General features: G+C 46.8%; 10 protein-coding genes across 10 annotated transcripts; 5 read left to right on the top strand and 5 right to left on the bottom strand.

Annotated features, from left to right (window-relative positions):
- Nucleotides 1–104: 104 nt before the first annotated feature.
- Nucleotides 105–962, bottom strand: POJ06DRAFT_235682 (uncharacterized protein; the record flags this gene model as incomplete). The annotated part of the gene is made up of 3 exons (XM_056185847.1): nucleotides 105–636; nucleotides 703–833; nucleotides 900–962. 3 exons carry the CDS (start codon nucleotides 960–962, stop codon nucleotides 105–107), a joined length of 726 nt encoding a protein of 241 aa, XP_056046174.1.
- Nucleotides 963–1,253: 291 nt separating this feature from the next.
- Nucleotides 1,254–2,656, bottom strand: POJ06DRAFT_206046 (t-SNARE). Its single transcript, XM_056185372.1, has 2 exons — nucleotides 2,264–2,656; nucleotides 1,254–2,194 (listed from the first exon to the last, which is right to left on the bottom strand). Exons 1-2 carry the CDS (start codon nucleotides 2,543–2,545, stop codon nucleotides 1,595–1,597), a joined length of 882 nt encoding a protein of 293 aa, XP_056046175.1. The 5' UTR covers nucleotides 2,546–2,656; the 3' UTR covers nucleotides 1,254–1,594.
- A 586-nt stretch (nucleotides 2,657–3,242) lies between these two features.
- Nucleotides 3,243–3,882, top strand: POJ06DRAFT_235684 (acyl-CoA N-acyltransferase; the record flags this gene model as incomplete). The annotated part of the gene is made up of 3 exons (XM_056185848.1): nucleotides 3,243–3,362; nucleotides 3,383–3,679; nucleotides 3,745–3,882. 3 exons carry the CDS (start codon nucleotides 3,243–3,245, stop codon nucleotides 3,880–3,882), a joined length of 555 nt encoding a protein of 184 aa, XP_056046176.1.
- A 571-nt stretch (nucleotides 3,883–4,453) lies between these two features.
- Nucleotides 4,454–5,644, top strand: POJ06DRAFT_265587 (uncharacterized protein; the record flags this gene model as incomplete). The annotated part of the gene is made up of 2 exons (XM_056189090.1): nucleotides 4,454–4,513; nucleotides 4,580–5,644. 2 exons carry the CDS (start codon nucleotides 4,454–4,456, stop codon nucleotides 5,642–5,644), a joined length of 1,125 nt encoding a protein of 374 aa, XP_056046177.1.
- Nucleotides 5,645–7,020: 1,376 nt separating this feature from the next.
- Nucleotides 7,021–7,505, bottom strand: POJ06DRAFT_54574 (uncharacterized protein). The gene has a single exon (XM_056191191.1). The coding sequence runs from the start codon at nucleotides 7,404–7,406 to the stop codon at nucleotides 7,164–7,166; it is 243 nt and encodes an 80-aa protein (XP_056046178.1). The 5' UTR covers nucleotides 7,407–7,505; the 3' UTR covers nucleotides 7,021–7,163.
- A 1,285-nt stretch (nucleotides 7,506–8,790) lies between these two features.
- POJ06DRAFT_54662 (major facilitator superfamily domain-containing protein) lies at nucleotides 8,791–10,964 on the top strand. Its single transcript, XM_056191192.1, has 2 exons — nucleotides 8,791–9,564; nucleotides 9,616–10,964. Exons 1-2 carry the CDS (start codon nucleotides 9,095–9,097, stop codon nucleotides 10,796–10,798), a joined length of 1,653 nt encoding a protein of 550 aa, XP_056046179.1. The 5' UTR covers nucleotides 8,791–9,094; the 3' UTR covers nucleotides 10,799–10,964.
- Nucleotides 10,965–11,376: 412 nt separating this feature from the next.
- Nucleotides 11,377–12,099, bottom strand: POJ06DRAFT_265590 (uncharacterized protein; the record flags this gene model as incomplete). Its single annotated transcript, XM_056189091.1, has 2 exons — nucleotides 11,377–11,814; nucleotides 11,968–12,099. 2 exons carry the CDS (start codon nucleotides 12,097–12,099, stop codon nucleotides 11,377–11,379), a joined length of 570 nt encoding a protein of 189 aa, XP_056046180.1.
- A 247-nt stretch (nucleotides 12,100–12,346) lies between these two features.
- On the top strand, nucleotides 12,347–14,291 carry POJ06DRAFT_54673 (sodium bile acid symporter family-domain-containing protein). The gene has a single exon (XM_056191194.1). The coding sequence runs from the start codon at nucleotides 12,743–12,745 to the stop codon at nucleotides 14,015–14,017; it is 1,275 nt and encodes a 424-aa protein (XP_056046181.1). The 5' UTR covers nucleotides 12,347–12,742; the 3' UTR covers nucleotides 14,018–14,291.
- Nucleotides 14,292–14,304: 13 nt separating this feature from the next.
- Nucleotides 14,305–15,931, bottom strand: POJ06DRAFT_245496 (uncharacterized protein). The gene is made up of 2 exons (XM_056186657.1): nucleotides 14,840–15,931; nucleotides 14,305–14,788 (listed from the first exon to the last, which is right to left on the bottom strand). The coding sequence occupies exons 1-2, from the start codon at nucleotides 15,481–15,483 to the stop codon at nucleotides 14,662–14,664; spliced, it is 771 nt and encodes a 256-aa protein (XP_056046182.1). The 5' UTR covers nucleotides 15,484–15,931; the 3' UTR covers nucleotides 14,305–14,661.
- On the top strand, nucleotides 15,750–19,932 carry POJ06DRAFT_54667 (Pleckstrin homology domain-containing protein). Its single transcript, XM_056191193.1, has 4 exons — nucleotides 15,750–17,611; nucleotides 17,670–18,756; nucleotides 18,805–19,217; nucleotides 19,269–19,932. Exons 1-4 carry the CDS (start codon nucleotides 16,016–16,018, stop codon nucleotides 19,836–19,838), a joined length of 3,666 nt encoding a protein of 1,221 aa, XP_056046183.1. The 5' UTR covers nucleotides 15,750–16,015; the 3' UTR covers nucleotides 19,839–19,932.
- The last annotated feature ends 544 nt before the right edge of the window (nucleotides 19,933–20,476 follow it).

Below are 20,476 nucleotides of genomic sequence, written 5' to 3' on the forward strand. Positions count from 1 at the left end.
AAGATAACACAATAGCCCGACTCATATGCGAGCCATACTTCACAGCCCCAAAACCAAGTATTGCCCTAAATATATACAAAGTTATAATAGTACAATTGGTCACGTCATTGTCCCTTTCTAGCCAGTACTGTGTTACGTCCAAATCCAGGCGTACCATCGGGTCCCTTGGGCACCCTTATTATTCCTCCTTTTCCTGTAGGTCCTGAACTGTCAGTACCACTATGCACCCCTCTAGCCGGCGACGGAGTGCTTCCGTTTGAACTTCTTCCCGTTGAACTTGAAGTCCCGCGCCTCCTGCTATCTCTAGGCGCCTGGTCTTTGCTTTCCCTGTCTTTATTGCGTGATGATTGACTGCTCCCACCATCACTGCTTATACTGCTATTGCTGGCATTACTTGTTCCCCTAGAATTACCAGACTCTGCTCCGAAAATTGACTCTCTAACAGCTCGATACTTCGCTTCTTTGTCACGGCGGGCTCTTTCCCTTCGTTCGGAATCCGTCTCCCCAGTTCTTCCATCTGCACGTGATGTCGAAGTTGGTAGTGCAGAAGCATTCGTAGAGTCTGGTGTGCGCTTTAGTATTCGCAGCTGTGGTCTGTATTTGGAGCCTTGTCCATTCGTCTGAACTTCGTATTTACTAAGTTATCATGCAAGTTAATCGGAGATGTTGGAAACCAATGCTCCCTCAAACACGTCAACATACATTGGGCCAACTGGGTGTACTGGGGGTGAATCGTCGTCCTGGCTAGGATGGAGGTTATCCGGAGCAAATAGTTTCCGAATCTGAGCTTTCGACTCTACGACCACCCCACCAGAAGTCTGCGACTTGGATATCTTCAAATTACAATTCGTCAGAATAATTCTTTCTAGATATACTAGACCTATTCAGTTATCGCTTACCTCGCCCGCTGGTACCCAGTCGTCGTCCCACGGGTCCGACGTTGTTCGGCTAGACCCGCTCATGACTGGTCTAATACGAACAACCTAACGAATAGAACGTACCAAAAGAGACCCTTCCCTACACTCAAGTTCGTTGAACACTCTAATTTGATTGCGGCGCCTTGTTCTCTGTGTCATATAAGTTCTAGAGTCCAACGAAGGAAGGTAGCTGTCGGCCTTGCATAACTACCATACAATGAGAGGGTTCGTTAAACTCACGCCGCGTATGGGAAAGGAAGTCTCGCAACATTTATCTTTCGGACGGCTTCAGAACCGCATTAAAACAGAACATTAGTTACCATATGTACCAGGTAATACGAGAAATAAAATATGTAACTATATTACGAAACAAAATTTGTGAATATATCTCACGGCACCAATCCTGTAGTAACAATCTACCTAACAAAGAGCACAAGTCAACTGAAGTAAGTTAAATCAAAGAAGAACGTGATGAATATTTAAAATCCCCTAAACTGTATCCAACGCCTCTAGACCAAATATATCACTAGAATGAATACTGAACGGAAATAGACAATTTAGTCATGGTTCGACAGGTCAAGTCAATAATTACATCTCCACGGCCAACAACTCAGTTTTCCGGAGATTCAGAACCATCTCATATCAGCTTTGGTTCATTTTCAACACTAGTATATAGTTTAACCCAAAAACACTGCCAACAACACGACTGCCAAAATAACGACCAAAATAAGCAGTAAGCAGCAAGACTTATTACGTGTGCCTTTCTGGTACCGCGAAGCTTTGGTAAGTTCTGCAGACGCTTGCTGTGTCGAATCAGCGACGTTGGTGATGTTCGACTCAATGTTATCGACCAAGACACCCTGTTCGGTGACCATGGTACCAAGATCCCGGAAAATTTCGTTCAATTCCGAAATACCCTGTTCAATGCCTTGAATTTCAAGTTCACGCTCTGCTATAAGCGAGTTCTGGAAATCTATTTCTTCCTGGGCAACAATGTCAAGCGTTTCCTGTTGTTGCACCTGACTCCGCCGTGGCAGCTGTTCGAGTCGCTGTGATTGTGGAAGTTGCTCCTGCATCAAAAGCTGTTGCTGCTGATACTCAAACTCTGGACCTTCAGCGCCGGGCGATAGCAGCTGTGTAGAGCCAGGGAGATGTGACTTCGCCGCAATCACGAACTGCCGCTGTTTTTCGGCTGACAATCGTTGAACCGACTGGAAATCCGCAAGCAAAGAAGTAAATTCTCGGGAAAGCTTCTGCTGTGTAAATCTCTGAGATGGCTAGAGTAACAGTCGTCAGTACAAACAGGTAAGGTCACTCCAGGTCTAAGCGCAATATGACATGCGTACCGTAACGTCCGTCCAACTCTGCAAAAACTTAACGTCGTCTCCAAGTGACTTGCACAGTTCACGGGTGTCATCGGTCAAAGAGGATACTCGGTCTCGAATTTCATGAGAATCTTTTTTAGTACCAACCATACCCAACAGCCGGTGTACGGTTGAGATATTAGTGGTGAGCGTAAACAATTGGTTCGATAGGCGATTTGCTACCGAATCGAACTCGGGCGAGTCTGAGAACCCCCCGCTCCCACTGCCCATAACACCTTGTGGCTTTGACGATAAAAAGGACATATTTATCTGGCGAGGACAACGAATACAGGTATGTCAGATATAAAGGCGAATGTAGTGCCAGTCTTGATTGTGGCCGGTAGAAGACCCGCACATGCACTTCTGATATTTGTGAGGCGCCCGATTACGCCTTCGACACCTAAAGTTCGGAGAGTCGTCAGCCAGCTCTAAAAGAAAGCCCTAAACCATATTCAGTGCGCATATGGTGCACTCCATACGTCGCATCTCTACTCTCGCTGGCAAATTTAGACCATGAACATCAAGGGCTTTGCGCATATAAGCCATTTATTGGTAAAATCTTTGTAGTACATCGATTCTGCATTTGACCAACTATTATCCCCTAACCCGAAGAATCTCGATAGAAATTACCGTTCGTGTATTTTTGGGGCATGTTCTATTCACATCTTTCGACAATGCACAAAGCATAAGAGTAGCACACATAACAACCAAATGCAGTGTGACTGTACGTAGTTGTTAGTGTTACTATTACATTGGATTCGCAAATGCAATCTATCTCATACAATCCAACTCGAATCTTAATTTTAAGTTTGACTGCTCAGGCAAAATCAAGGTAAGACGTTCGTAACCCGCCGTCCTTAAAGTAGCCGTCGAAGTCCAAGATCGTCGAAGCACGCGTCGCAGTTAATACATATAGAGGGTATACTTAAGCTGATAATTATCTGACTGACAATCTGTCACCATGGCCGAGACATCAGGTGTTAAGAAAAGTCCCATCAGAAGAGCCACGATTAAGGACGTGCCGTTCATCTTGGTAAATATCAATCATCACTGCTCTCAACCTAGAATTGTTAACATAGCTGTAAGGGATTCATAAAGGAGTTGGCTGAATATGAGCACGAACCTGACAAAGTCCTCTGCACCGAAGAAATGCTCGAGAAGACCATATTCGGCTCCACGCCTTACGCCAAAGTCCTTATAGCGCAGACGGAGGAAGGGATACCGGCGGGATTTGCACTTTATTTCTACAATTATTCGACCTGGAATGGAAAACCCGGCATATATTTAGAGGACCTTTATGTGCAGCCTAAATACCGGCGCAATTCGTTCGGCTCAGCCTTGCTTTTTGCTCTAGCTCAAGAATTAGTGGAAATTGATGGCGGTAGACTGGAGTGGTCGGTAAGTGGTCGATATTAGTCACGTACTGTGAATGACTAGATATTAATCGTCAATGTTGTGAATAGGTTCTTAAGTGGAACACACCATCAATTGCATTTTATAAGAATCTTGGCGCTATTCCAATGGATGAGTGGCAAACAATGCGCGTGGATGGTACTCAGATAGCTGAATTGGCTAAGCTATCTCCAGGAATTCTAGAATAAGGCTGGATTGTAGATACTCAAGGCATATAATTGCCATCATCAAAACTATTATGTATTTTTATTGTGTGGTCAGTTATCTCTGAAAATATAGGTCTAGCCAGATCATTTTCTGTGTAAATTGAAAATGGACAACGTGTTGTGAATTACTTCATGTTCGTGAGGACGCTAGCGACCCGCTAGTAGACTACGCGGACGTTATAGCAGAGAGAAAGAACCTGGTCATTGGTATTGCGCGTGGCGGTAACATAACACCTTGATCAGAGGTAGGGCCGTGAGGCAACGCCGTTTTATAAATTCAGTTTCAAAATAGCCATAAACCTGTACTAACATGTATGCTCAATGTTCATTGTATAGAAATAGTGTATACTTTGTCAGGAAATACGTTGCTACTATGTAGTAGGGTTAGCTTATGATGCATCAGCGGAAGTCATTTGGATGGGGCGGCCGACTGACACCTCCCAAATTGGTAAGCGCTCGGACTCATCTACGCCAGCAATTCTCGTATAAACCAACAGCTTATCATATTAAAGGCTCTAATCAACTGATCGTTGCATTGTATGAAGCTATTATAATGTCGTGCTCGACCGCAGCTATAAGCTCAGGCTCAGTCAGCCCACCAGGTGGTCCGCAGGTAAGATTGAGTCTACTTCTATCAGTATATGCGAGCCTACGATTACTAAAAGTAGCTGATATGCAGACCACGAAGAAGAAAGAAACAAATAGCAGCGCGGATCATCTAGCCAGGATAAGAGAGAATCAGCGGCGTTCACGTGCGCGTAAGCGAGAATACGTGGCCGATTTGGAGGAGAAGATCCGGTCGTGTCAGGAAGAGGGCTTGCAACTCAACATACAGATTCAGCGGACCGCTCGCCGCGTGGTCGAAGAAAATAGGAAGCTGAGAGAACTATTATCTAAAGCTGGATTTGATGAAAGGATGGTAGAGGACTGGTTGAAGAGTAACGAAAGTGGGGAGTACTTGAGTGCGCCGCCCCGATCAAAGGAGGAAGAGGATATCTTGAAGGACAAGCATCCGTGCCTGACCTGTGGAATAGCACCAGCCAAGAAAGCGACGAATAAACCGCCCTCAGCAAATCTTCAAATTCCGATAGCGTCTGCTAGTTCTGCTCAGATTACGACGGCGTCTTCAATTCCTCAGCATGTGTCGATCGCACCCGCACCCTCGAGCGACACAACTGCATCACTCAATACAAACATTGCTTATCAACAGCAAGTAGCTATTGCACCGACAAATGCGCCCACGATTGAAGCAAAGGCGCCCCAGCTGCACTCGTCTGCACAACCGTCGGTGCTACCAGTTGACTTCACAGCATACTTCCAATCTGGGGACATCGATACGATAACAGTGCCGCAGCCGTACTATGGACCTCCTCTTCCCGCGCCGACATATAGCATATCTCCCATATCTTCAATTCCGAACTCATCTGAAGCGTCGTCGTCCGTGTCGTGTACTCCATCGCAGGCGAACGACACCGGTATCATGGTCCAGCCTACTACTGGGGGATTGGAATCGTATGATAGTAGGTCCCTGGCAGATCAACTGGAGAATTCTATATCCAATCTCGAGGCATACGACTCATTGCGCAGGGAAAATTCGTATAAGCTGGATCTCGTCCACATTAGCATCAAGCTATGGGAAGGATTTGTGAAGGCTTCTGCTGCAGCCAACGGAGCAAATGCTGATGTATCTCGGATCGATACACGACAGCTCATGAGCGTTTTAGATGAAATTATTGAATCCTGAGGTTAGAAAATATCTGTTGACTGCGTTTTTTGTTGGATTGGAGTTGATTCAGTTCACCGGGAAGTTTGGAGGCGAAATGTGATGATATTTAATTTGTAAATTTATGCAGGAGTTACATGTAAAATTTCATCCTACAATCACATTGCTTTACTGCGGTAAGATGTTGCCGCGCCAAGTCAAGTGATAATTAGTGACACGACTGTGTAATCGAACGTTGGCGCAGTCAACGAGATAAACCACTACAGAGAACTTATTGATAGCTGCCGCTTCGAATCGGCACGATACAAAGCAAACCTTGACCAAATTGACCTTCACGCTACGGATCGCCAAGTTCCCTCGGACTCCCAGGAATGCCTCGGGACTAGAAGCCATGCTGGGGTCTAGGGGTTGTTGATTGTCGTGATTGGTTGTGTGGTTTGTTGTGTGGTTTAGTTGAGTTGCGGATATTGATACACGGGGTAGTTCAGATTTAGCTCTGCGAAATTTCCTCGCAACGAAGCTGGGAAGAGTCGTCCTTGTTGATTTCAAAGCATCAGAGATTTTGAATGAAAAAAGCAGGTATTCGCCTGAGTCGATGAAAGAGGAAGATTTTATCGTCTTGCATTGTGAGCTTGAAGACTTCGCGGGGTTCCCCCAATAGTTTATTTTTTGACCCTTCTGGCATGTTACTAGGAGAACAGAAACAAGACGGCGAAACAGACTTGACTCTATTGAATACAGGTTCTTATCTGACGAGCCAGCGAGGTACAGACCCTCCTTTATATATTCTGCCTCGATTAGATCTGACGCACAATAGCTTCCGTTTGCCGCATAATCCACTGGCCCTGTGATTCCGTAATCTCGTCAGGAGAATACCACGACAATGGCCAGCCATGTTATGTTCCATCAGTATGACTTTAACAGTTTGATCTGATTCCGTCGCTCGACTGGGAAAGTGACAGTCGAATTTGCCGTAGAATGTGGGAATGGAAGTGCCTTGAAGTGAAGATAGTGTAGAGTAAGCCGCGACCTCTCGCTCGTGAAATCGATACGCCGCGATTTGCCTATCTTTTGGGGAGCATCATCGCCTGGTAGCTCGACGACCGAAACAAAGAGCGAATCGAAGTGTTTGGCAACAACTTGCTGACCAATATGACAAGATCCGACGGAGGAAGTTTGGTAAGGTTTCCAACCTTTTTCTTGAAGTGTACAAGAGACACGGAAGAAGCCATCGAACAGAAGTGACGAGACATGTAAGTACCTTGGAAGAGGCTTTGGACGCTTGTAACTTCTTTTTGCGTCAGATTATTGTCGAAGATGGAAAGTATGTCGAACTCGGAATGCTTAATCTGAATCTTACCATCGTTGAATTGGCGCCTATAGCGGAAGTAAGAAGGTCAGATATAGGAAATACGCCAATAGTGATCGATGCCAAATATATTTTATCTCGTCTCGCGTGGGGCATGGGCTGGACAGGGGCGCAACGGTTTGAAATGTATTGTTTGCATCCAGAGCGCTCGGCCTGAGTACTTCGGGTATCCTACTGCAATTTAATCAGTGATTCCGATGTGCCCACCTCTCTTACACATGCTTGATCAGGTTCTCGCGGACTTAGAAGCGGCGTAAATGAATGGAGCTCCAACTGGGTGAGAAACGAGCCGAAGTTCGTAAAGTCGAAAGACGCGGCAACAGACGATACAAATACGATCTTCTTTGTAGCACGCAGAAGCTTGGATGCGAGAAATGTCGGTGCGTTCACGTTGATGTGGAAGACTTTTTGCATGTCAGACGGGACGACTTCGCGGACTGAGGCCAGATTTTGACCCACATTGTACACTCCAAGATTTTATCTTCGTTAGCTCATCTTAATATATTCCATTGCGGAGCGCATACATTCCAATGCTCATCAATGCCTTCACGGGCGATCGTCTCAATGTCCGCGACAGCATAATCAATTGTCCCGAGATCATAAGCATCAGGTCACATTTGGAAGCTATGCAAGGGGGTGCCAGTGCGCGGCTTTCGCCTTCGACGAACAGTAGCAATGACAGTGTCACCGCGCTTACTGAACTGTGTCGCGAGCTCAAAGCCGATGCCTATATTATCAGTGGCAAGCAAACCAAACGACACGGCATGATAAATACCTCTGTTGGATCCGGTATGACGACGACTTTGGGAGACATTGTTAGAGAGTAGTCTGCTGTCGCTGATAAGAGTCTGGTGGACGAATTGGCAATGATAATCAATGATTTGTCGGTGTCCGCAACAAGGTAGGCGATTATAGATATTGCCATGAGCATTTGAATGCAAGTCGTTGGTAGTAGTAGATTGCCATAGCCGCTCTTCGCAATCGCTGTGGTGAATAATAAGCATGAGTAACTGGGATTTCAATAAATTTGCGATTGCAATTATGACGTATGTGTTTGAAGACGAAGGTTTACACGTGGAAGAACAAAAGATTAGACTAGAGTTTTTTGTTGGCGGGCAGTCGGCTTGATTATATTCCGAGCCGCAATTGCAGCAGAACAGTGTCATGTCATGACTCGAGGAACCACAGCTTGGCGTGCCATAGTACCGTAGTCATGGGCGAGATGACATTATTACAGCGATTGACTAGTGGTTGACAGCAGACAAAATCGCCTCTATTATATACGTTCGTTACAACGAGTCATTGATGAGGCAGAGAATAAGTAATTACCCTTGGGTAATAAGGATTAAGGAAAGATTGACTTACGGAAATCGATACAAATTCCGTAAATCTATGAGATATACAATATCCTGCAAGAAATTCTATTGGCCTGTCTTGTGTAAGCCGTCGGGGCTGCTATGCGAAAACACTGATGGTTTGGTCAGAATGACGTCAACCGGACTGTGTCTGACAGTTCTTCCTGCACCTAACAAAGAGTGACGGCTTGTCACTTTGTTCCGTGTTATCGTGGCCAACATAGTCATTTAGCCGTCAGATTATGCTACTCTAAACCGCCCAATTGCTACGAGTTTAGGCCCGCAATTCTCTGACTTTCTGCAACGCACTCCATATTCCATTGCTGATATTCGCACATTGAAACTAATAGAATTGCAGTCGAAGGGCATCTGGTCTCGGTGTGCTAAGTAAGCAAGCGCATGCGCCGCACGGGCCCTGCGTCAGCGTCGCACAAAGTTGGTCCGGTGTTCTTTGCAAACGGGCGCCACGATGACGTCGTTTAGCTTATCCATTGTTCCCACCGCCGCACTCCTCCTCCAGCCGGAGCAACTTTTTCCATTCTATTCTGCTTGCGACTCCGAATCCTCACAAAACCAACATGGCTTACTCATCGGCTAGTGACTGTGCTTACGGCTGCTCACTCGACACGTCTACGCCTTCTGCTGAAAGTAGTTTAAATATGGCTTCTATCGCCTTGCTGAGCAGTCCAGTCGTCTCCAACACACATCTCGCATACGTTGCACGCGCACCTCTCAAATTTAAAGACAATGTTGGACATCATTCGTGCAAGTTTCGGCGGCGAGATCATCCACCTTCTCTCAGGTGGTCGTCTACTGAAGTATCCTGACCAGCAACCTGGGTTCGTTGTCCCGTCTACCTTTGGAGTCCGTGTCGCAGACGACATTGTTCCCATGTCGAATGACCCCGAAGCCGCGCTAAAGCTAGCCGACGAGAAACTCGACTCTGAGAGCGACTATTCGTCGTCATCAGCAGCATCAACACTGTCCCCTAGTTACGTTGTCGACTGGTACGGTCCGGATGATCCCGAGAATCCTCGCAACTGGTCCGATATGAAGAAGCTCCTCATCCTAGCTGAAATCTGTTTTCTCACGTTTTCGGTTTATATCGGATCGGCTATGTACACCCCGGGCATTGAGCAGATCATGGAGGAATTTCACGTCGGCAGCGTCGTCGCGCTCCTTCCTCTTGCGGTTTACGTGGCGGCATATGGTATTGGGTATGTCGAATAGCCTGGGTGGGGTGCTCAACGTCCGCTAACCGAAAATAGCCCAATGATATTTGCTCCACTGTCCGAGGCACCTTTGATTGGCCGAAACTGGGTCTATATTCCGTCTTTGCTTTTGTTTGTTGTCCTGCAGATCCCAACCGCACTAGTCAAGAACATTGGCGGATTCATTGCCGTACGCGCTATCACTGGTTTCGTGTCGTCTCCCCCTCTCGCCAACGGTGGCGCGTCAATTGGTGACGTCGTCAGTATGAATAATTTGTCATACGGCTTGGCATTGTGGTCGGTCTCTGCGGTCTTGGGTCCTGTTTTTGGCCCGCTCCTGGGCAGCATTTTTGCACAGGTCTTAGGCTGGCGTTGGACTTTCTGGGCCTTGTCGTGGATTTCGGGACTGGCGTTTATCGTCCTTCTTTTCCTCCTTCCCGAGACCTCGGAAGCAACGATCCTGCAACGTCGGGCTCGCCGACTTCGACTATTGACGGGCGACAACAGATACACGACCAAAGCTGAGCAAGAGTACGCCAACTTTACATTGCGCGAGTTTGCATACGAGTCTTTTGTTCGTCCGTTTGTGATCACGTTCACGGAGCCGGGCGTGTTCTTTCTCAACAGCTATACGGCGCTTATTTACGCAGTCATGTATTCCTGGTTCGAGGCTTTTCCGCTTGTCTTCGTGGGCATTCATCACTTCAACCTCATCCAGACGGGATTATCTTATTTCGGAATTATGATCGGGGCCACGGTCGCTGCGATCGCGTTCTGCTCTGCCATGTACTTCTACCTGGCCCCACGCCTACAGAGGGGCGCACCTCCAGAGACAATCTTCCGAATCGCGCTTTTCGCTGCCCCAATTCTGCCGGTGTCACTTTTGATGTTTGGCTGGTCATCGACCGCGTCCGTGCATTGGATCGTTCCCATCATCGCGAGTGGTCTCTTTCTGCTGGGCGGCTATACGGTTTTCCAAGTCGTATTCAACTATCTTGGCATGTCGTACCCGCGCTTCCTGGCCTCTGTGTTCGCCGGCAACGATTTATTCCGATCGTGCTTTGCCGCTGCCTTTCCGTTGTTTGCAAAGGCCATGTTTGTTAACCTCGGAGGAGAACGGTTCCCGGTTGCCTGGGGCTCGACCTTGTTGGCTGGAATTGCCTTGTTGATGGTGCTGATTCCCGTTGTCCTGTTGATCTTGGGACATCGATTGAGGTCCGGGTCAAAGTACGCCAACTGATTACCATTATCGCAAGGCGAAGATTGCGGATACGATAATTTGCATTTATATGGGAGCATTGGCTATAGAAACATATAGATTATACTGGCATTGGTATTGGCGTTACTAGCTTCGTGCCATTTGGCATTATTTATAGACAACGACGCATCTTAGTTTTTAATTATATAATAAGAAGAATTTGAACCTGTTACTTTTTTGTCCATTGGGCATGATTTATTTTGACAACCAATATCTGTATTAATAGCCTACCTCGTACCTTAAACGGAGATTTACACGCCGCAGGTATAACTTGTAGAAAAATACATGGCACAGAAGCAGGATATGCTTCCCGAAGATTGCTCCCAGCCAAAAAGTGACTGGATTACCAATCCAGTGGAGCTATCTACAGGATGTACTGCTTCTACGCCTGTCGGTCGTTTTAGACTAAAGAACGCAATAACTATGGACATTCCTAAGGTGCAAAATGTGTCAACCTATCTTTACGATAAGAATCTTTACGTCTTCCCGTTGCAGCCGCGTCCAGGAATTACATTTAGCCATCAAACTTACCATGCATCTATACTGCTAATACTATGCAATTAGTCCGTCTCGAAAAGCTTCTCCACCATATGCTTAATCACACCAAACACCATGTCACCTTTTCGCTCGCCCGCGATCTTATCCGAAAAGCACAACGTCAAGGTAGTACTCCCTCCCACCACGCCGGCACAATTTAATTTTATTGCAGGATTCAACGTTCCATGCGGTTGGGAGAATCCTAACTGCAGCACCCTGTACGACATCTCATCATCGATCCCACCGGTAAATTTCCACGCACCCACATTCGACAACTCGATATCGGTTTCTCGAACATTGCCGAGTTTTGCTTCCATCCATCCTGAGATATTACCAAAAAGATACTTCAACATGCATAGAATGTATCCTGAACGCTTCGTAGTACCTTTCTTCAATGCACTTCCAAACCGAATAACTTCATCCCACGAGAATTCCTTCAGAGCAGATGTGATCTCCTTATACTGAAAAACATACGCTCCCAGAAATTGGGCAGCGCAGGTCACAGGACCCCGGCCGCTCGGCCGAAAACGGCAACCCGCCAGCCGAGGAGAAATACTTTACGGCCAGCACCCGTATTTGCGAACTCTCGACCCGCCGCGTACGGCTGATCTCACAGTAATGCAGTATCCATCCATAATGGTCGAGAAAATGTCCCCCTTGACTTGCCAGATGCCCACCGAATTCGACGGCACCATCCCCTCGGTTACTGATAAATTATGCAAAATTGAATATGATAGCGCCGTCATGTTTGTGGCGAAGTCCAGACTCTCACCGTCCGAGTCAACTGCGGCACTCTAGATTATCTCTCGTATCGGCCCTTCGAGAAGACAAGATTCAGGGGCTAAGGTTGTCAGAGCATCACAGTGCACACAGAGTTGGCTGTCGTTGGCGTCTTCGCTAAACAACAGATGTATATATATACGGCATAGTATTCACAAAGCGGGATAAATAATTGTCGTCGGTTCAAAGGCGATGAATAGGACAACAGTCAAGGAAGGATCCCACGGCCCGGATCGGGTATCTGGTGGATAAAGTTTACAGCCACCGTACCGGGATCCATGTGCCCAAATTCGCTATCATATAGTGCGACAAATGCATCGAGTTTATTTACTTGAAGCGTAACGCACGGATATTTACCACCTTTTATGCGCCGTGCCCGGACTCTGTTCGTCGGTCAGCTAAGGCTTGTTCCTAGGTGCCTGATTACCCACCAACTGTGTGGCTTGGAAGGACTTGCTTCGGATCTTGTCTGGTTTTTTTTTCGTGCACTTTTATTGTTACTGTTGAAGGACTGGAAAAATAAACTTTTATGCCATCCGGTTTCTAGGAGCATATCCAAAATTGAAATTGGTAAACAGCTCTCGAATAAGTCATTGGGATTTAGTGAATATGTCAAACAGATTTGCTGATCCACTGGGGGCGGTTACTGGATCTGACCATCAGCCTGATCTTGAGCGCGGTGAGAATCCGTCAGTTGACTCTGCCAGGGATAGCATCGACTATAACGACCAGTCGCCGTTACTGGAACGCACCTTGACTTCGGCGACGGCAGAAACTGCAGTCACGAGTTCCGGACTCAGTCGGACCGAGACGAACAAATTGCCGCCATTAAAGCAACTGGGAATATTAGACAGATATCTGGCACTATGGATATTCGTATCTATGGTTGTGGGTATATCAACGGGGTACTACTTCCCTGACATTGGATCTAAGCTGGAGAAAGGCGGTTTCGCCGGCGTCTCTATTCCTATTGCGATGGGGCTACTGATCATGATGTACCCGATTATGTGTAAGGTCCAGTTCGAATCGTTACACAGGCTTCTTGTCGTAAAGTCGCTTTGGGTGCAGGTGGCTATCAGTTTGTTTATCAACTGGATTATTGCCCCAATGGTTATGGTCGGACTTGCATGGCTTTTCCTGCCAGACCGTCCAGAATTAAGAGAAGGTCTTATCATGGTTGGCATTGCCAGATGTATCGCTATGGTTATGATCTGGATAGAATTATCTGAGGGTGATACTGATTATGGAGCAATCCTTACCGCTGTCAACTCACTGCTTCAGATGGTCCTATTTGCACCGACAGCTATGTTCTACATCAATGTCATTGGGAAGTCTCCAGACCACCTCCAGATTTCATATTCTGTTGTTGCCAAGTCCGTTGCAATCTTTCTCGGCATTCCATTGCTAATAGCGGTCATTACGCGCGTAACCCTGCGAGGACATGTCATCTCCGCGAAGGCCTACGACACTAGGTTCATGTCCTTTCTTGAGCCGTTCTCTCTTTTAGGACTCCTGTTCACAATACTCATTCTTTTTGCCTCGCAAGGTCGTGAGGTTATCACGCAGCTTACATCGGTTTTGCGTGTGGTCGCACCGATGTTTACATATTTCGTGATCTTGTTTTTCGGAACTTTATGGTTTTGTCACAAGTTTGGATATACGTACAAGATCTGTTCAGCTCAAGCGTTCACGGCTGCCAGCAATAATTTTGAGCTTGCTATCGCCGTCGTGGTTTCATTCTATGGCATCTCATCCACTCAGGCGTTGGCGGCTACAGTTGGTCCTTTGCTTGAAGTCCCAGTGTTACTCTCGTTTGTGTACATTGTCCAATATTATCGCGAGAAGGTCACCTGGGGAGCACGTGGTAGCTCAGATGTTCTTTAGGGTCATGTTTTGCTATTATTTACGGGATAAATATAAGGGTTGCATGATAGACTTTCGTTGTGCGAACTTGGGTCATGTTTTGGCGGCGTATTTTGGGTTTCGCTAGAATTTGTCATTCGTTGTATGGATGTAGAACAAGGAGATCGGCTGGATTTGGTTAGATTATATATGTCAACGGACGAGAACAATAGAATGGTGAACTTCCCTTAGTTCGTGGGAGTTAATGAGATCTGGCCAGTGAAATAGATTCTCCTGATGCTACTACTTCAACGTCCACTATTATATGACATAATCTTGCAACGTAACGCTACAATAGCGATCCTGCACGTCTAGCCAGAAGTCACTTGCGTAGGTCAAATGATATCTATCATTGTGTTTGGCGACCGCGTGAACCATTTAGCGACCACAGAGATTTGTGTGTGAGAGATGTCACAGATGCCACAGTGAACGAGAGCATCTCCACTAACCAGGCACTCTCTAGTGCATGTATAACAATTATTACAATTATCGCTATCTGATAGAAAAGGTTTGATGCATCCTCGATCTGTCTATTTAAGACTCTAAAGTTATACGCAAGCTCTGCCTTATTGCCACCTGTGCTATAGAATTCGAGAACCTAACTTCAGCAGATCATTCCAACCCCATTAGAGAAACGACTTAAAGAGTTCATTAAACTTTGCCTTTGCATCGACTTCGATAGTATCACCGTGGCACATCACAATTATTTCAAAATCCAGAGTGGAGAGCGACTCAATCCCTTTCTTTATCGCTCTACTCTGCCCATCAGCAATCGAGCAATCATCCAAATAAATCGCTACTTACGCCTTATCCTTCATTAATAATCCAGAAATGTATGGCTGAAAGGTAGTCTCTACGCTGAACATTCCCATTATTTTGCTAAGCATTCCCTCTGACGTTGCGGCAGAGTACTGATCGATGGCAGGCAAATTCAGGATCAAATCCGCAACAACAAGGACCTTAGACTTGCCGTGATAGGTAGCCAGTTCGCTGGCTCTATATCCGCTAAAGCAGACGAATTTGAAGCCTTCTTTTTCAGCAATATCATCCATTCCAAGGTCACTCGCACTGAGGACCTTATCAAACTCCGCAATCACGATGTCCACGAAAACGCCCTCAATTGCCTTCTTTCTCGCAAGGCCTTTACAACCGACAACCTTAGCATCCGGATACCGGTCCTTCCACTCTTTAATTGCCATATGATGAACCGCGTTTGGCGCTAGAATGTAATTGACTGGCAAACCACCCAGCGCTCTGTCGGAATCGTCGTTGAAGGGTAAAGGTGAAATGACGAACGCACCTGGCCCGCTAGTAAATTGTGCCTTAATAATTGTTTCTCGAGCACCAAGTTTAACAAGCCCACCAATTGTGAATGGACATCCTAGCGTGACGACGTTGGGTGCAGGTTCGCGTCGAACAACACCGGTCAGTGGGGAAGGGTAGCTCATAATTTAGAAGTCGCAAACTGAACGCTACTGCTATCAAAAAGATTCTTATCCGGTGAGAATATGATACAGACTCTTACGATTGCGATGAGACGCAGTTTGCGGCTAGTGTCCTGCGATTTGGCATCATCATTGTCATTATTAGGTTGGCGCCATGTGTTACGTACGACACGTGCGGCGGCGCATTGGCCAGGTAAGCCGCGTCCTTTGAAGGCAGATAAAAAAGTAGTTATGAAGAGCTCATTCAAGGCAATATATATTTGGCAACAGCCATTGTGTAGGAAATCATAGAACTGACCCAGACACAGTTTGCGCTGAAACGTTGGAATAATTTCTCGGCGATTAATTGCCTTGCACTGCGTGACGTCAGATCTCGGGGTTACCCTGAATGACCAGCGATCGCGATATCGATCAGACACGGCCATCGCATGCCTATGTTGTACCACAGCTGTCGTCTGTTGTTCAACTCTATCGTTAAGCAACACTAATTGACTCAGCTAAGTGTTCATTGTACATCAGCTGCAATAGTAGGACAATGGCAATCACGGCAGATCAGGCGTATTTCAATGGCTCGCCGGAAGATTACCCGTTCACCGCGTATAGACTGTCGCATTCCAAAGCATCTCACATTCATTCCACGTCCCGCGTTGTGCTAATAGGACCGATTCCTTCAGACTGGCTGAGGCGATACCAGAAGATATGGCTTGCTAGGGTGGCTCGCTCATCGGATCAGGAGTTTAAGGCAGCATGGTCCTCCGTGTTTCCAGATTCAGATCCACCACCTCCACCGCCAGCTCCATCAGTGAATGTCACCGCGCCGCCTTCGCTTCGGAGAGACAGTCTTGTTCTTGAAAATTCTGGCGGGATAATATCGTCGTCTCTGAAAGCTACTCCTCCGATAGCGATAAGCAGTTCGCCCCATCAAAGTTCACATTTCGGAGGGCAGAAGTCACCATCGAAACGAAACAGCTACTACGCTTCATCGCCTAGATCCGGAGAAGCACTTAGTGTGCCAAAGCTAAGGGATATTCCAGTACCCGGTCCATCTGGTTCTTTAGATAGTAGAAAGGGCCAATACAAGGCTACTTCTACGCCATCGGTCCTTGGGTCGAGATCGTCATCTAACGTCGAGTCGCAGCTACAGGCAGCTGCTCAAGCTACCCCTAGCCAATCACGATATCTTTCAGAGCCATCACGCATAGGTAGCCCAACACCTTTTACGCGGTATAACGAAGGCACGCCTTTCGTGGAGGTCGGTACGTCACGTGGACGTTCCATCCGGCGGTTCAACAGCTCTGGTGGGTCTGGACGCCCCTCAAGTGCATTTGCACCGTCTAGCTATACATCAACACAGAGTTTTGCGACAGCTCGAGGCTCCGTATCAGTCTCCACCGTTCGGTCTCAGTCCCATCGCGTTCTATCACCGCCGTCTTCATCAACTTTTTCACGTCGATCGCGATCTCAGGATAGTGATGCCTCAACAATCCGGCCCATTAGGACAATCCCTACACCTGTCGCAACGTCAATATCCACCGAAAGTTTAGCTAGGTCGAACGACTTGGCCATGGGCATTACGCCACATTTCCATAATGTACCGCGAAATGCCGCACGGTCGAGTCTTGTGACTATTCTTCAGCGGGATAATGAAGTTAGGAGACTACGGGGCGCCTCAAGAGGATCGCAAACAACTAGTGATGCCGATTCCGTTGCAGAAAGAGGATTGCGGAGTAGTGGGATTGAGGACGAGGATCATCTCAGTCACGATTCGGATTCGGGCTCATTGCGGCAGCTGGAATTCAACTTCCTACCAGAACGAAGGATGGACAATAGAGATGATGTATATGACGTGGTAGTGGATGGAGATAGTGTGCTTGGTGCCGTTGGTGCAGACCTCGTGAATGGCGATAACGGCGAGGTTGCTGAGTATCAGCTACAGAGAGGTCAAGTTGTTAAGATTGATCGCGTCCTTGTTGGCATCAAATCAGCAAAAGTGCGAACACTGCCGTCGGACTTCAACGAAAGCGACCATGTGCATTTGAATGTTGTTGAGAGAGCCCGTGAGTATATCGCTGTTGCGAGATATTTGGGTGAAGAACAGGCACCGTTCATACTGCAACTCTACAAAACTTTGGTGAGTTTACATGCTATGAGTTCCAGGTCTAGCCTATAATAACGTCTAATATGTCTAGACCGTTCCTGCTATTGTGACCGGTGGCACGTCTACGTCCATCGCCTACACAATACCATTGAATCGCAAAATAGTCAATATAAATCTCTTCTCATCGCTGGATAAGTCATTGGCATTATGGAAGGCAACTAATGACAATGCCAAGGGCGACCCGAAGACGACTTTATATATCATGAGATTCCGAGCCCCCTCAACCAGCATCGCATGGTACGGATTCGTTCGAAGTGTACTAGGTGGAAAGGTCGTCAAAGATTTAATTGTGCAGGTTCCAGATCTTGAAGCATCTCTGAGAATAGCCATTCCGTGGGAAGAGATTCGAAAGCACAATCTTAGGAGGTTAGCGGAAACCCGCCGTCGTGACAATAGCCTTGGGGAGCTTGAGCGGACACATGAAAGTTATGACGAAGCAATGCCAGTAACTCGGATTGCAGACTATGCCATCTCAACAGCGTTAGACATTCTTGAGCGGGTTCCAGCATACCGAGACACGGTGACTTATTGGCGTGAACATGAGAGACTAGGCTTAGCATGGCGACGCTATGATCGGATTGAATGGTTGCATGACGTGAATGAGCAGCATATGTATGCTGCCTGGGCACTTCGCAAGACACATGAGCTGGAACTTAGGCCCAAAGTTCACTATCCTACGCTTGCACCTTCCCCTAACACTTTAGCACAATCACTCGCCGAGCCTCCTCCAATCGAAGGGTTCCTTATCCGCCTGACACAACACTCAGGTAATTCCACTCATTACGGAAGGTTGTACTACAAGCAATTTTACTTCATGTGCCACGATAATATGCTCGTCTTCTGCAAACCCCATCACGCAACTCCACCGGCATTTGAAAAGCCGTTCTCTCTGACAGATTCTGCTGGCTCTCGTACTTTCATTCACGAATTCACGCCATATCCGATTAAAGATGGACAGATTGAGTGGCTCGACAGTTCCCGAGTACGCGATCCTCATAAACTGAAGGAACTCGATGAAATTGCTTTGTCAGAAATGTACAGACGACTGTATCAGATGCTCACATCCGCTGGGTTTATCGACTTGTGCGACGTCAGTGAAGTTCGACCTGTTCAACGAGGTAAGAACTATGCGCAGTATTGCAACAGCAGCTATTGACCAGGTCTAGATCCAATGGTGGATTCGCAAATCGGAGCTGGAGACGGTGTAAACTTTAATCGCTCTGGCCGCAATGATAGGACAAACTACGAAGACGGTACAGTCTCCGAGTTTGACGACGACCGGGTGTTTGAACTGGTCCTCAAGTCTGGTCTTGTAGTTAGATTACAATCGTTCAATAAGACAACGCGAGACGAATGGATTAAGCGATTAGACGAACTGCGGATATATTGGCGGACGCGAAGAGATGCTGATGCTCGAGCTCTGACCGCGTTGAAGGCAGATAATCTCGCACAGTTGCACATTGACGAAGAGATGGAGTCTCAGATTGGAGAGTCAGCTTCAAAATGGGAAGCGTTGAGAGGTGTTGCTGACCCGCAGATATATAACGTCTGTCCTCTAGGCTTTTGTCGCAGTATTACGGTAGGTACGATCGATTGAGAGTTGCAAGGCAAGGCTAATGGTGTTATGAAGATGGAAGGACAGTTGTTCTTCAAAGTTAGGAAGCATGCTACATTTACGATGAATTATATCATTATATGTCATGGCCATCTGATTATTTACGAAGAACAATCCCGGTCAGCATCTGGTGTCGAGGTGCCAAAGATCTATCGTAAGAAGCGAGACATGATACCACTGAAAGAGTGTTATGTCTATTCGGGAATTTTGACTGAAGCGGATCTCGTTAGCCAGAATAACTCGTTCAGTGTCAGTGCGGCCCCTGGAATGTATTCGCTACCCCGAATATACAGTGATGGAACAACAGCATCCGATGACGAATTTTCACGTTGCTTCGTTCTATGGCGGGCGAACAGTGTCTCATCCTTGGCGCCGAAGGACGCGATCAAGTCTTTCAAGTCACAGCACAAGAAAAATTCTGAAAGTGATCGATTTTACAGGGTCGGAAAGATGGGGACAGCTGGCAGGGCTCTCATGTTTATGGCAAGATCGCGAATGGAGAAAGATCTCTGGGTTTCTGTACTTACCGATGAGATTGGCAGGATCCAGGAGAAATGTATTACACACCACGTCGTGCGTTCCTAAGATAGAACACTGCGTGAGTATAGTTACCACGGGTCACATCGTTTATCGTTTTGAGAGGTTCTGGATTGAAAGGAAAGTTTGAATCACAATGGATGTTTGGGTTTTTTCTAGTTTGGTATTCAGAGCATTGGTGGGCAAATTGCATGTTGGCAGGTTTGATATCCGTTTCCAATGGTTAACTCCTTAGAATGTGTAAAGAAACACGAACCGTGTATGTTCTGCATATAGTAGACAAACAAATTGACTCACTACCTCTACCCGCACTTACTTTAGTAACTATTGGAAACGGTGCCCGAAGTGTTATCTGCGCTATTCTCTATCCATTTAGCAAGCGAGTGTACTCAGTATACATAAGTGTCAATTCTACGCGCACATTGGCAAGAACTGATGCCCTTGAAGAATTCGATGCCTTGAAGAATTCGATGAACTTCGCCCGCACGGTACGAAGTTAAACGGAAAATTCAGTTGCAATCAAAATGAATAAAATGTACGTAATCTATCACTCCTTCCCAAATAATCAATAAGCAGATGCTTGAAGGGCGCCTGCCTTCGCCAGCGCATCAGCGACCTCATTGCCTACATTTCCCGAGTGCCCATAAACATGCTCCAACTCTACATACCCTCGATTCTCTCGGTGA

The sequence above is a fragment of the Lipomyces tetrasporus genome (assembly GCF_029532465.1).
Source record: "Lipomyces tetrasporus strain NRRL Y-64009 chromosome Unknown POJ06scaffold_2, whole genome shotgun sequence".
Classification (NCBI taxonomy): Eukaryota; Fungi; Ascomycota; class Lipomycetes; order Lipomycetales; family Lipomycetaceae; genus Lipomyces; species Lipomyces tetrasporus.